The sequence below is a fragment of the Convolutriloba macropyga genome, chromosome 1 (genome assembly GCF_964194025.1).
Source record: "Convolutriloba macropyga chromosome 1, txConMacr16.3, whole genome shotgun sequence".
NCBI lineage: Eukaryota > Metazoa > Xenacoelomorpha > Acoela > Convolutidae > Convolutriloba > Convolutriloba macropyga.
The window spans coordinates 65,116,207-65,131,867 of NC_134468.1; the positions used below are offsets into that span (position 1 = coordinate 65,116,207).

Genomic DNA, 15,661 nt, shown 5'->3' on the forward strand with positions numbered 1-15,661 from the left:
AAGCCACTATCTTTGAGCAGGCGAAGTCTCATCAGTTTGCACTTTACTGTAAGTTTGTAAGTTTAATACCTATACCATCTTTTTTGAAAATTTCCTAAATCTTTCAATGAGTTAAGAAAAAAAAAGTTTATGAAATAAACATTTAAATTGACAATTCCAAGCAAAAATTGATACAACGTTAATTTTGCGATAACAATTTTTTTTTGCCAGTACGCAAGGAAATCTGTTTTTCCGCTCTTCCTGCCAGCTGTAGGTTACGGGTTCCATTATAATCGCAGTTCAGAAACAGCTATCGTGGGGGGGGGGGGGGGGGGTGGGTTGAGTGCATAATAGATCGAGTAAATCATGTTGAATTTTTTCATCCTCCGTGCTTAAAAAGGAGGATTTCAAGATCCCATAATGAAAAGTACAGAATTCCAAACTTCTCGTGTGTGATCCATGCTCCAAAGTCTCTTCCCATGACACAATGCCATTTTCCTCCAGATTGGTCCCTCTCTTGAAAAGCGCTGGCCAACCGTCGGGACAGCGGGCCAATTTTCCTTACTAAGTCATCGCGCGTACATTCGCTTAAAATTTGATAACACAGTTCCATCATGTCCCTGACCAGTTTTTGATTCAAGTCTGTTTGCAGAAGGACACTGATATCCTAAAATATTTAGAGAAACCTTCAATAACTTATCAAACAGCTAGCTATTTCAATTTTTGTCTCACTATTTAAGCTTTGTAAGAGTATTTAGCAAATATTCTGGTTTGGCCCCCAGTGTTTTTATGACCCCTATTAGTAATTATGACTTGTGTATAGGGTAAGTTTTTGGCCCTGCTATCGGGGGATTGAATGCATATACATAATGAATTTTTCATGCTTTTCAAACGTTTACTGATTTCTCACAATTTTTGCTGTTTTGCTGAGGACAAGGTATCCTGTAGCGACAAAGCTGTTTTAGGTGATGCTAAATTGGGTAAAATCACGTAAGATAACCCAGAACTAATAACTCACTGTTTTATCCACTATTAAACAACAAATTAACAACAACACGCCTGCTCCGATCACCTTTCTATCCAAACTAACGTTAATATTATTGACTCCCTTGTGCCACTTGTTGCTAAACACAAATTTCGCTTTCAAAAATGCAGACTGGCAAGCTCTTACTGACTCCATTGGAATATGATCATTTATCATGGTGGATTCTCTCACGTTTAACATGATAAAACGCCTCGAAACAAAAATAAACAGGAGAAAGCAATCATCGCTGCGTTCAATAAAGTTAAAAAGACTTGAAATAGAAATCCAGTGATATGGAACTCTGCAGTTTTGAAAAGGAGGTTTTTGCGAGTCGATATTTCAATGAAATTCAACAATTGTTCCTCCACAGGAAAAAGCCACGTCTTACGCCTGTTATGATCTACAATAGTGTAAGGCTTGACACCGATGACAAAATCGTTGAAGCTTTCAATATGGTTATTGCGAGTGTGTTCACCGAAAAGCGTGAGCTTGAAAACAAGTTCCAAGACTCAGTTTAATAAACAGTGTACGGTGTAACGAAGCCAATGTTGAAAGGTATCTCGTAAAAGTTATTCCGACCAAAGGAAAAGGAACAGGTCCTGATGGCATTGGAAATCGTTGTCTGAAAAAAATGTGCTAAAACGCTTTGGTAATCGATTGAACTCATTTAGCAGACAATTATTAACAAAGGGTTCACCCGTGTTTTTGGAAGATTAGTCAAATTAGTCCCATTTTAACGGAGACAACGCCGATGTCACCTGTTACAGACCGACAGCCTGCTCTTTGCGAAAATATAAAAGAGCTAACAGTTCTGTGTATCGATTTTACCGTTGCTCTCGATACCGTTGCGCACCATAACTTGCGCACTTTATGAAAAAAACTGCATTTTATTGGTATAGGTGGCAAATTTCTTAAACTCGTGACAAGTTATCTCACAAATTGCAGGCACCATGTGGAAATAAATCTAAGCCGATCTAGAAGCAGCATATTTGGTAGTGGTGCCACAGGGCGCAATTCTTGGTCCCCTGTTATTTATCATTTACGTCAACGACCTTCCCACAGCCAAGTGCGAAAAAACAACAGCTATGGTTTTGTGGATGATCGTAGTGATAGTTGAAAACCAAAGTGACTCTGATGAGTCAGTGAGATACTCAACAAATTTGTGTAGCGATAACAAGATGAGTCTAAATGTCTGTAAAACAACTACTTAACATTAAGGGAATGCAGAATGCAAACATATAGAACAAAAACCTAAAATGTGTTGAATCTCAGCGGGATCTTGGCTTATTGATTCAAAGTAATGTTTCAAACTGAGTAGAAATTGTAAATTAAGAAAATCGAAAGCACTGAAGACCTTCAGAAACATATCTCAACGCTGCGGCTTGGGAACTCAGCTTAATGCATATAAGTGTTATCTCGTGCCCATTCTAACTTATTTTTCAGCTGCATGAATGCCGAACAACAACAACATGCAAAAATTTGAAGACTTTCAGAGGACGGTAACATTATGGATACTAAACGACAACTGAACCTACTGCGACCAAGTTTTGAAAAATTTGCTTGTTTATAGAAATGCATGAATTTCTCACTATTTTGTCACTTTTGAGGGGAAATCTTGATGTGGACTTGAAAACAGAGTTCAATGCAATCATAGATAATTTGCAAATACGTCACTTTGTTCTAGGTCAGATGAAAACGATCATAAATTGCCTAAACGGCACTGATGACAATTTCTTCTTCCACACCAAATGTTTCTTTACCAAACTGACCAATTTTTTTACATTTTGGACCCGCTTTGAACGAAAACACAATTAGAAACATTTACTCGAGGTTTTTCTGCGGAATGAGCATATTGAAAAGAATAATTGTACGTTTAGACTGCCTTGCAGGTGTGGGATTTGTAAGAACTTCTCCAAACTGCTGTAAATTGGACTTGAAATTATGTTTCGCTAATCCCAAAGCTTTGACTTAGATCAGGATGCTTCATCGATCAATTAGTTAAATTAGAGGTGGATTGCAGTAATACACTAGAAGTTCAATATGCAGAATCGATTTTTCGAACTAAGATATGGGTAGTCTCAGTAGTGCTTCCTATTTTGGGAACGTTACCAAAACAAGGTTACCTGGGAACAGCGTATAGCTGAACATTGAGAGTATATTTGAACATTAGAATTAAAAAAAAACATTGAGAGTATATTGGCCGGTCCAGGATCCTCCCATCTGTATGTAAAAATTTTTAAATTGATTTTTTGAAGTTTGAAGCAAGTATTGTAAACATGTGACTGCTTATTAAGCGATGGTCAAAATTTTGAGCTTTATTAGTGCGCTGTCTTTTGAAAATCTATCATAACGTTTGACCTTTTCTCGTCAATGAGAACACAATTTGGTGTAATGGTTTTAATAACGCTGGAGAAGTAAAAGGAGAAAAGGTAGTAGTTTTAAGGCATGACATTTTATCAAAAATTTCACAAACTCTTTTAACGTGAAGTGAAAAATTTGGTATTAATAGATTTGTTTTCTGAGAGCAAAGTGTTTTCAGGTGCAAGAATTTGACTGCGCTGTTTTCATTTTATGCACGGAAACTTTTGAAAGATGATGCGTGTGTTCTAATACATCGAAATGTCCAAACTTATGTAAGTGTTCTAATGCACAGTTGTTTAAACATCTAGGATAGCAATTTTTTGTTCTTAAGAATTTGACGCTATTTGTTTTAATGAAATATGTTGTTTTTTTCATGTTGCCAGCTCATGTAGTTTTTTTTTGTTTTAATGTGAAGTCTTGTAGTTTCTCTTTTGTAGTTTTTGTTCATTATTTGTTTTTCACTTAGTGTCAATAAATACAGGTGTCTATGCTCTCAAACTGCCAATATCTAAATTCATTCATTATTTTATTCAGATCTAACAGTTTTAACGACTTTGACACAACTTTTTTGGAAAAAATTTTTATTTTGTTTTGAATACCGACCGTTTTTCATATTTATGTTTTCTTGTAGCTTTCAATTGGTCTCTAGTTTGATCTTTTAATTGTCCCTCATTTGAACTTTTAATTGTCTTCCTTTGTTACAATCGTTGTTACGTGGTCCCGCAATTGTTTTTTTACTAAAGTTGATATATTGTTCCTATTGATGTTTAGTGCAATAGATCTATTTCGACTTGTAGTTGCGTGTAACATTTCCTCTGAGTCACATCTTTTCATTAACAATTTATAATCAAATGTTCGTGTTGTCCTTGTACTGTCTCTCTGTGATTTTTTTCTAAAATTGAGATTTTCTGTCCAAATTCTCATAATGTAAAGGTGTTTTGAAATTAACGCGATAGTTTCAAAAAAGTTTCTGAAAAAGAAATTTAATTTTCGAGTTTAGTAGTTTACTTTTATTTAGTGTAAGTCTTGGTAAATGATTTGTTTGTTATCGGAGGCTTTTTAAAGGAGGGTGATACCGTTGTCTTCTGTTTTGTTCAGTCTTTCAAATGTAATTCTGGGCTGGTCCCGTTTTTTAAACCAGGTTAAGTTGTGCGACCTGAAAGTAAGTTTGTTCTCCTCACTCAGAAAAATGACTTCCACAGTCTTTAATTTCTGTTCAATTGAGGACACAAGGTGAATAGGTCTAGTCGAAAAGTTTTGGCAATTTTTTGCACCCCCCGACCATAAACAATTGTGTTTCAAGATTCTGTTTCATGCATTTTTTGGAGTTTAGAGGTTGGCATAAGTTATTCGAGTTTTAATTTCTTGGAGCTATGTTTTTTGAGGTAGGGCAAACCTTTGTTTCGTTTCTGGAATAATCCAACTGTTTTTATGCTATGCTTTTTATGCAAAATTTCTGCTTGGTTGTTTTGATTTTTTGTTGAGTGGGCTTTAAGCCCTTGACTGCCATTATCTAAATTTTGCTCTCACAATTTTAAACGTATCCGCCAGAATGTGGGAAAACAGCCGCCGTTGACGCGCTTGATGCACATCGGGATTGAAACAGAAGAACAAAAAAGAAGAGATAAATCGGCCGATTCTTTTGTTTCTTTTTCAGTATCAAAAAGTGTTTTAGTTTGGCGTGCAGTTTCAGTTGGGTTCTAAAACTATACTCAATTCAGCTTCTAAACTGAGAGCTAATAACCTTGATACCAATGTCAGCTAACAAACACTCCGATGAACTTTGATAACCTAATTCTCAATGGCTTCATGACCGGGTTTTATCGGTTTATCCCATCTCCTTTGAGTTTGATCTTTTGGCTTTGACAGTTTTCAACACATTGCCTAGTTGAATGAGTGAAAGAACTTAGAATCCACTCAGTTGAATCAGAGTGAAGTAAGTCAGAAATCAAACGTGAAAATCGTGACTAATGTAAAACGGAAAATGTTATCAAAAGGTAAAGCGAATTAAAAAACACAGCAGGACAAGTCCTGACGTACAATTCAAAGAATTTTCTTGAGTAAACAAAGAACCAGACCTAGAGTGGACTATGCGTGAATAGCGAAAACCATTTCTAAAAAAATCAGATTAAAAAACTAAAAATCAATCTCAAAATGACGCATGTGAACAAAAACCACTAGCGAGAAAGCGAAGTTTTGTTCAAACATCGTTTTAGCACTCTACTTTAAAATTAGTGCGAAGAGATTCCACGCGGCAAAACCACTCGCTTTTTTGCTCCATTTCTTTTTTCAGCGTGACCAAAATCATTAATCCAATTTGACTTCAAAAATCATGAAAATGTTTGAACAGATCATAAAAAAAACAGCGCCCCAGTACAATTCAAAATTTTTGAATTGTAAAAATTCTTTGAAATGTAAAAAAGGAGAGAGCCTGTATAATAGCCGTTGAGAGGCTGACAGCGGTTTCATTTGGTGTCATTTTTTACTGTAAATAATCTTAGTGCTGCTATGATTTTTGTCTTGCTCCCCCACCTACAGGCAAGCTCATCCGTCCCCCTCCTCCTATTGAAGCAGGCTGCAAGCTCCTCCGTCCCTTGAAGCAGGCTGCAATAGATAAGAGCTACCACTAGTTGTTCGATAGCACTTCCTCTGTTTTAAGTCAGTTGTTTTAATTGCTCTCGAGTCAATTATTCAATTAATCTGAGCGCGTGTTTCTCTAATACATTTTGCTGGACTGTTTTCTTCTTGGACATTCTTTGATCTTGCGTAATTTTTTCACGCTTGACTAGCAGGTAATTCTGATTTTTAAACAAGGATAATAATTGCTATGAGGTTGGTTGCTCCACATCTCGAAGTTGAAGAGACAGCTCCACCTCTGAGCGGGAAGACAAATGGACACAAAGTGGGTTTTCTCGACGTCATTTTGTTTTCTTTTTAAGTTCACGATGTTTGGGGGGGGGGGGGGTGCTAATATACCATTTAGCCAGTGTATGGAACCGTCCAAGTGGAGGTATGTCTTACTAAATCGAGATTTCAAACGTATTTTTAAGTAAACTTGCACATTACCAGATTTCAAATGCAATGGCTCAAGGCGGGGCTTTCGTTTCGAGAGTGCGCAATCATCACAGACCTCATTGACTCTCAGAGTTCATTGACTCTCAGATGTTTGCAGGTAAATCGGATTAAAAAACACAGCAGGACAAGTCCTGACGTACAATTCAAAAAATTTTCTTGAGTAAACAAAGAAACAGACCTAGAGTGACCCATGAGTGAATAGCGAAAACCATTTCTAAAAAAAATCAGATTAAAAAATTAAAAAAAAAACTAAAAATCAATCTCAAAATGACGCATGTGAACAAAAACCACTAGCGAGAAAGCGAAGTTTTGTTCAAACATCGTTTTAGCACTCTACTTTAAAATTAGTGCGAAGAGATTCCACGCGGCAAAACCACTCGCTTTTTTGCTCCACTTCTTGTTTCAGCGTGACCAAAATCATTAATCCAATTTGACTTCAAAAATCATGAAAATGTTTGAACAGATCTTAGAAAAAAACAGCGCCCCAGTACAATTCAAAATCTTTGAATTGTAAAAATTCTTTGAATTGTAAAAAAAGGAGAGAGCCTGTATAATAGCCGTTGAGAAGCTGACGGTGGTTTCATTTGGTGTCATTTTTTACTGTAAATCATCATAGTGCTGCTATGATTTATGTCTTGCTCCCCCACCTACAGGCAAGCTCCTCCGTCCCCCCTCCTCCTATTGAAGCAGGCTGCAAGCTCCTCCGTCCCTTGAAGCAGGCTGCAATAGATAAGAGCTACCACTAGTTGTTCGATAGCACTTCCTCTGTTTTAAGTCAGTTGTTTTAATTGCTCTCGAGTCAATTATTCAATTAATCTGAGCGCGTGTTCTCTAATACATTTTGCTGGACTGTTTTCTTCTTGGACATTCTTTGATCTTGCGTAATTTTTTCACGCTTGACTTGCAGGTAATTCTGATTTTTAAACAAGGATATTAATTGCTATGAGGTTGGTCGCTCCGAATCTCGAAGTTGACGAGAAAGCTCCACCTCTGAGCGCGAAGACAAATGGACACAAAGTGGGTTTTCTCAACGTTATTTTGTTTTGTTTTAAGTTCACGATGTTTTTTTTTTTTGGGGGGGGGGTGCTAATATACCTTTTAACCAGTGTATGGAAACGTCCAAGTGGAAGTAGGTCTTTCTAAATCGATATTTCGAACGTATTTTTAAATAAACTTGCACATTACCAGTGGGGAGAGATTTCAAATGCAATGGCTTAAGGCGGAGCTTTAAATTAAGAATGTACACCTCGTTTCGAGAGTGTGCAAACATCACAGAGTTCATTGTCTCTCAGATGTGTGCAGCTTTCCTTAGGTCAGTAGAGGGCGTGAACGGGAATTTCTCAATTCTAGCGAACATGAGGACATCTAGTTAAATCCAAATGGAAGTTCTTCGTTAAATCTAATGATAATGCTTAGCAATAGAACGTTTTTCATCAGGGGCGTTCACAAAGAGACTCATTTTAACTAATTTTCTCTATTCATTTGAACAGTTTCGAGGTGTTAGAATATTTAACTTCCCTCCTTGCGAGGTGATGCGACAATTGACTCTGAATGTTTTTGTTGTCAGAACAAAATTTGGCTTCTGATTTATCAGAACAATGCTGCACAATAATTTTGGTCAATCATTGTCCTCTAACATTCCTCTAATCCTTCCATTGCAAAAATTGCATTGTCTTTTGTTTCGGTGCCGTTTTGCGTGGAAGCCTTCGTCATTTCGTCAACAGTCCATCACTTAGTTAAAGTCCAGGTAAAGTCTTTTCATGGGTCCAGCTAAGTCTTTTCATAGCCAATTATTGTCGAGTACGGTCTGTCTTTTCATGGGTCGAGCAAGTTTGCGTTGGATTTAGTTCGCCTTTTGGCGCTTTTATTAGTTTTTAAAGGTGTCATGCCAATTATTACCCAGCAGCATACGATGCTATATCGGTGTTAATAGCCTTGATGGTCGCTGACAAGATTTCTTTGAGGGTGTCGGCAATTATGGACAGATCATAGTGGAAAACTTGCTTGTAGGGATTCTTGAAGGCATTGTTTTCTATCGAAGTTGAGCCATTGGCTTCTGGGTTAAGAGCAACCTTCGGTCGTGGGGTGTGACGTTTGGAACTTGTTTGATACCTTTCTATGAACCTCTATTTCGACCGAGAGTGGCGTTCCGTTTACCGTCGCGCAACGAACGCATGGAAAATTTTGGTCATGCTCTTGTCTTAACAACTAGCATGCCGATAAGCCAGGCATGGATAGCACCGAACATCTCAATCTGTGAGTTGGCTTAAAATTTTTGCGCAGGTGGACTGCTAAGACATTAAGCTAAAATATATGAAGACAAGACTGTTTGTAGGCTAAACTTATCAGTTTAAAGGGTGACTTAAGCAAATATTGTGGTCAAATTATATGCAAATATAGTTAAATACATGAGAAATGTATAACAACTCTGAAGATTTAAATGCGAGGGATATTAAAATTGAGGGACATGATCTGATTTTCTGATTTGTTGGTAGTGCCAAGTACTTAAAATCTAATTAGTTTGTGTATTGCATAATTGTTCCCACATTTTTGAAAAAAGCGATAGCCCCGATTTATTGTGGAATTTTTGAGGGCATCCCAGGGTAGCATATGTGGTATCAATTTGAAGCTCTCTGCGTCTAGAATTTCACTACAAAAAAAATTTTAAAAAAAATGCTAATTTGGATTTCTTAAATCAATTTCTAACCACCATTTCAAGCAATTTAGCCTAACTTTTTATTAAATTTAGCTAAAATTTGGGTCAAAATTCAATCAATTACGACAACTAGTGGTTGTTCGAGACTATCTTTTAAAAGAAAGTTTCTTATCGTTTTGTCAATGTCTTATATAGCACATAGAAAAAATGAGTTAATTGAAAAAAAGTTTGCGACAAATTCTCTGATACCTTTATTAGTTTCTAACCGGTCCCTAACCTTTGTTAACATAACTTTTCGCCAAAAGTTGAGATTTAAATATGTGAGAGGTCTTTATAAACAGGAAGAAAAAGCATGCACTTTTTCCGCATGCACAATTGACTGAAGATTTAACAATTTCAACAATAATTCATTCTTCAATTTGCACTTTTCTGGACTATATTAAAATTTGAAAAAAAAAACAGATTTTTTGACATTTTTGGCACTTTGATCATTTTTTACCTCACTAATATTTTTTCTCATATTTGTATCATACAATAAAACAGACAAATTTATGCAGCTGTACGTATTCAGCCAACTATTAATGATTTCCTATTTTATATAATTTAGATAGATTTTAGAGAATTCTGTTTTATTAAGACCTTCATCACATTTGGATTTTTGGTCAATTGGAAGTCATTTCTGAGGGGGAAGGTCAGGTAGCGGACCGAGTGACGGCACTGAGGCAGCCAACAAAATATTAAGCTTCAGTGCGCGAACGGCTATCTGAGGCAAGAGAGAAATCAAATTTCTTCCCCTGCTTTGACTGCTCCTCTTAGTGTTATCCCCTTTTCCATATCAGACTACTTTTAGGCTGTTGCTAAAAAGTAATCAATTGTTTCTATTGGTGCTTAGCTTCAGCTTCAACTTTGTCAATCGCTTTTAGGATTCTATTTTTTTGAAAATAATTGTTTTCGAAAATTTGTCGATATGATTTTTTGTCAACCATTTTTGGCGACTTGCCTCATTATCATTAATAATGACAATTAAATAGAAAAGAGGCAGTTTTTCATGCATTCAGTTTCATTTGTTTTGACGGAGATTACCTGGAGGAGGATTAGAAACGACAAGTTTTCCAAAACTGAACTTTCTGTTTTTTTCTGTCAAGTCGTTCTGTTTTCCTTCATTTGAAGTGTTTTGAGCTCCACTTAATGCAATATAAAGGCAATCAGACTTTAATTGGTTCGTTTTACTATGTTTTGAATATTTTTAACATGGTTTTTTCCAAGATATTATTTTAAAGTTTTTATTCTCTGTTGATGATGTTTTCTTCCTTCTGTTCGAAACACAAAATATTAGCAGATCTCAAATTCTCTAGTAAAGTATATCGCCGTCTTTTCAACTTTTCCTGACTTCTACGTTGCTCTTGGTTCTACCAAATTGGATATTTTTGAGAACTTAAATTTTTTAGAATTGATGCTCCTTTAGTTAAAATATATTCACTGTTGGCGTATTAACAACAAAACTACAGCACAAAACTTTTGCTGTTTTTATTAAGTTACTTAATGATCTGAGTTATTACATCGAGATTTTTGAAATTTAAACTCACAGGTATGTGAGGGCCCTTAGCATTACTTTCTTAAAGAAAAAAAACTTCTTTCAAGATGTGAAGAAGATAGCTGATCTCTTTATCATTTAAATCGCATTTTGTTACTGCTACTCTCTCATAAGTTAATCTAATAAGCATATTTCAGTTTTTTAAAAAATTGTCGTTCTTTTTAAAGCCATTAAAAATAGCATTTTTTCATTAAAAGTTGTTTGAAATTTAGCACTCTTCGGCTCGCCATTGTAGCTTTTGCTGTAAATTTTATTTGGGATATGATTGCTTCATTGGGGTTTTAACATGAATCTGTTGATTAACGTGGTTTTTGTTTACTTCAAAACCCAGTTTTTAAACAATTTGTTCAATCTTTTTCTCGATTTTTTAACCATCTAAGTTATCGTTAACAGAATAGGTCAGTAATCATGAATTCAACGCCTTCGTTTCACCAACTTTTGAATTTTTTTACGAATTTTACATGCTATTTATTTCAATCGTTTGGAGTATAATGCAAGAAAAACTTGAAAAACTTAGACCAACTTGTCCTATTGATATTGAAATCCTTCTTAGTGAATCAATTATGACATTACTTAATAATATTGTTAGTTTCCAGCATTTTGCATTTCTGAAACGAATTTTTACGGCTTCGATTAGCTTGAAATAAGAAGAGTTTCACAGAATACAATTGGCGTAGAACCGCTGTCTCCTGAATGATTTTTGGGTTCGTTTTCGATTATATAGATAACGAAAACGTTTTTGTTTTTTTTTAAATTAGTTTAGCTTCTACAGCCAGTTTTACCATTTTTTTCTTGTTAAAACGTTCTTGCTGACAAATTTAGAGATTACGAAAAAAGTTAACTTTGAATCAGAAGTCGTCAACTTGATTTTAGAATTGTTTCAAAAAATCCTTAATGTTGAAAGAATTATGGAAAAAGCTTGATGAAGCTCAATAATAATCTTCAGTAATGAAGAGAATTAAAACTTAAAGGTATCGTGTTTAGTTACAACACGTTTTAGGAAAACTCATTTGATAATTTTTCATAATTTAAGGATAATTAAGTATTTCGTATATAAAGGTTGCTGTGGTTTTTTATTTCCTCTGAAAATTCCCCGTGTGAAAATATTTCCCCTGTTGTTTTTGTTTCAAACTTTAGCTAAATAAAGCTAGCTAATTTTGCAGCAGTTTAATAAAACCAATGTTTGGTGCTAAAACAAAGGTTTCGGAAATATCTTTTCTGATATAATGATTTAAAATGTATTATGTTTTCAAATGCGAATGTGGGAGCATTGTGTGCCACGCACAGAATAAGCAAGCCCTTCTGTTTATCATATATTATTGTTTAGATTATTTTTTTAAAATTCTATCAGTAACAAGTCTACTTAGGTGGGGAATGTATCTTTTTAAATCAAAAATTGTCAAACTAGTGCTACAAGAGTAGCCAGCAACATCGAAAAATACATGCATTATTTTTAAGCTTTGGGGCATACACAACTAATGATAAGTTGCGCCGTGCGAGCAGAACTTGTGAAACTAATAAAACAGCGGGATCAAATTAATAATTTTTGAGAATTACCTGGAGCTGTATGATTTTTCTGGCTCTCTCCGCTTGCTTCCTGAACATGCATATGATGGGAAAGGACATCGTTGTCTGCATTTGGGGATTTGTGTTGGGGGTTATAGTCGGAGGAGTCTCGTTGGTATTCGTAGGAGTTGTCGCAGCATGGTACACTCCTAATTCTCGATTTGCTACTTTTCCCAATGTTAAACAAATAAGCAAGATAGTTATATTTTAAGGACGTTGAGGACTTTATTTGTATACTTACTAGCTTTAATTATTAAAATTCATTCTCCGTAGTCGGAAAAAGTGACCTTTTCTATTTCTCTTCTTTGTATTGTATATTTGATCATCTATTGTTGATACCATAAGTTAACCAGATTATAATTTTCAGTTATAATATTTATAGAGTTATAGCTTTTTAGTATTCGCCGACTTAAGAGGAGGGGGCTCGTAAACGAAGAACTGAGCTAGTATTTATTATAGCTTTGGAACTGACCACTGTGGAGAAAACTATTAATGGAAATTATCTAAATTAGTTTACTGCTAAGGTGGGAAAAGAAACAGTTCCTGCTAGTGTTGTGTTCATGGTGGTATGATAAGCACTGCCTGACATAATTGCTATCAATACTATCTCCTTTCTCGAACTTGTCACTAGTAAAACCGCTTTGAATTTGTTTGATGCACGTGCTAAACAGTAATTTAGAACTCTTTAGCGTTTACGTTACATACATTTCGAATTTTATGCGACATTGACCATCTTCTGCCCCGCTGCCCACTGCCCGACCTGTTGGTTGTGCTGTGCTTTTTATCACTTGTGGTTTTCCAATTTGAAATTAAGACCTTAAATTCAGACCCGCGCTTTCACCCTCAGAGAGATTACAAAGACACACTCACTGAGACCATACACACATCGACCACACACCCAGGTACCCTAACATACAACCAAACACAGACTTTCACGGAAACAACACAAATGCACAGACATTCAAGGGCATCGAGACAACACACAAACAGACAACAATGCAAAGAGAACACACACTAAGACACACGCATACTCTTTCATTCTCTCTCGCACACAAAACCACAATGGGGGCTAAATTATAGACTCATTGTGGTATACCCAGGATGAAGTCCGCGACCCAAGACAGGTATTGGCCAGACAAACTTAGGTCACGGACAGGGGGGTCCGGTGCGGCCCAACTCAATGGTCTGGGAAAAATTTGGGTCGCGCCTTTCCGTCTGACCAATGGCAATTTTTGTCTGTTCGGTCTGGCCAATACCGATATTTCGGTCTGTTTGGCCTGGCCAATACCCACTTCTTGGTCTGATGGGTCTGGCCAAAACCCCTATCTCGGTCTATTCGGTCTGGCCAATACCCTTGTTTTGGTCTGTTCGGTCTGGCCGATACCAATATTTTGGTCTGTTGGTCTGTCCAATACCTCTATATCGGTCTAATTGGTTTGGGCAATACCCAGATTTTGGTCTGTTTGATCTGGCCAATACCCAATTTCAAGACCTAGAGGTCCAGACAAATAAGTGCGGGTCCTCTAAAAAGTTTTATAAATGCGTGCTGTACTTACTGTTTTTCAAAATAGCAGCCCGTAAATGGTAACCAACATGTACTTCTAGATGATTTGACTACTTCATTAACTTTTTTAAAATTTGGATTTGTCTTTAAATCGACGGTTTTTTTTTCAATAATTTCTTTTTAAAATCTCATATTCATTTGTCATTCAAAAAATGAAAGGAAAAAAATATAAATTTTATTGGATGCTTCTACACGTTTAATTGGATCTGGCCAATGGTCTGGCCTAGGATCTGTTTGGTCTGGGCAATGGTCCGGACAACGGTCTGGCCTAAAGTCTGATCGGTTTGGCCACTGGTCTGGACAAAGTTTGTTCAGTCTTGCCAAAGTCTGTTTGGTATGGCCATAGGTGGTGGCCAAGAATGACCAAAGTCTGTTCGGTCTGACCAATACCTATCTTTAGGTATGGTCGGTTTGGGGCCCCCTGTCTGCGACCGAAATTGGTCTGGCCAAAACCTGTCTTGGGTCGCCAACTTCACCCTAGGTATCCACGGTGATGGGTAGGGTCTGTGCGTTATACAGCCACTAGGCTATTGGACGAGGACCGAAAAATACGCAAAGTAACGCACGCACAAACAATTGTAAACTCACAGTCAACACCCGGATTCTCTTGTCCCGAGGAGAATAAATTGTTATGCAATATGGAAATTGGAGATCTTTTCCGTATGAGCACTAACGGAAAAGATCTTAAATTTGAATAAATTTACTTAAAACCCGCTGATAACTTTTATGATTGTTCAATGCAAATAGCTAAAATTATGAAGAACTAGCAAGCCCGTAAAAGTATAACAAGAAAATAATTTAAAGGAATAGAATATTTCAAGAATTTATGAATTCTGATTCTCACCAACTCGGGCTCGCACCCATGCCTTTCTATTAACAGACATACATACAGACATGCCTTTCTATTAACAGTCTTACTTCTTACGCCCCCGATGCTTGCTGTTTTTTGTTCTCGCATTTTTTTTTGTTCAACTACTTTCTATAATGCTACGTTGCATATTTAAGAAGCGCTAAGACTTGTGCAGATAAGGGCTTCTGCACGGTGGCTTAACACGACTCAAAACTTATGTACTACGTAAGGCGGCATGTTTAAGGAGCGTCAACAATTCTAATATTTGGAGCTTGAACTTGTTGATATAGCATTCGAGATAAAATAATTATGTAGTAGAAAGTATCAATAGATAGAAGAAAAAAGATTACAACAGTGAGATAACAAAGAATCATAGAGAAGGAAAAGAATAAAAAGAAAAAAGCAAAAGACAGACAAGAGATGCGGATAAACGACAATTACCCGTTTTTAAGCCAAGAATATTGAAGCAGTTTTCGGCACCAACTCAGGCAACAACCCACAGCCTTCGCTTGTCAGTCATAGGTCCTATACCATAAGCTTCCAATGTAGAACCGCTTTTATCTATTGCACTTTCTACGAGAGCATACTTTTGGTCAACGGTTATTTGACTCGCTTGATTTTGCTATGATGCATGATCAATGAGCGCCAAAAAAAATAACAAACTAGGAGCTTCAATATGACAATAAAGCGCGTTTCAAAACTACAGATTTACGCTCCATGGTTCAGAACCGTTATAACATGAAGATAGGAGAGCTGATAATCATTGCGCTCAACTGCTATTTATATTTAAAATAACGATAGATAGATATATAGCCACACAGAGTGAGAGAGAAAGATAGAGAGAGAGAGAGAGAGAGAGAGAAAGACAGAAAGTGAGAAATACAGAGAAAGAAAACAGAGAGAAGTTTTCAGGAAGTGCAGGCGAGAGAGAAATAGGGGAGGAAAGGGAAAGTGAGATTGACAATGGGAGGAAAGAAAGCAGGAAAAATAAT

At 36.4% G+C, this 15,661-nt stretch overlaps 3 protein-coding genes across 3 annotated transcripts in view; 1 reads left to right on the top strand and 2 right to left on the bottom strand.

Annotated features, from left to right (window-relative positions):
- LOC142350648 (uncharacterized) overlaps nt 1–15,661 on the bottom strand; it is a 626,363-nt gene that overhangs the window by 404,748 nt on the left and 205,954 nt on the right. The window lies entirely within an intron of this gene.
- LOC142341676 (splicing factor 3B subunit 2-like) overlaps nt 1–15,661 on the top strand; it is a 542,910-nt gene that overhangs the window by 374,683 nt on the left and 152,566 nt on the right. The gene's annotated exons all lie outside the window — the stretch shown is intronic.
- Nucleotides 127–13,026, bottom strand: LOC142350640 (uncharacterized). The gene is made up of 3 exons (XM_075402551.1): nt 12,797–13,026; nt 12,247–12,402; nt 127–646 (listed from the first exon to the last, which is right to left on the bottom strand). Exons 1-3 carry the CDS (start codon nt 12,842–12,844, stop codon nt 359–361), a joined length of 492 nt encoding a protein of 163 aa, XP_075258666.1. The 5' UTR covers nt 12,845–13,026; the 3' UTR covers nt 127–358.

Coding starts and splice junctions, on each gene's coding strand:
- LOC142350640 (XM_075402551.1), bottom strand. CDS start 12,844: ATGTCAGGCAGTGCTTATCATACCACCATGAACACAACACTAGCAGGA. Junction 12,403..12,796: donor TGAACACAACACTAGCAGGA/ACTGTTTCTTTT, acceptor CGAGAATTAGGA/GTGTACCATGCTGCGACAAC. Junction 647..12,246: donor GAAAAATCATACAGCTCCAG/GTAATTCTCAAA, acceptor TAAATATTTTAG/GATATCAGTGTCCTTCTGCA.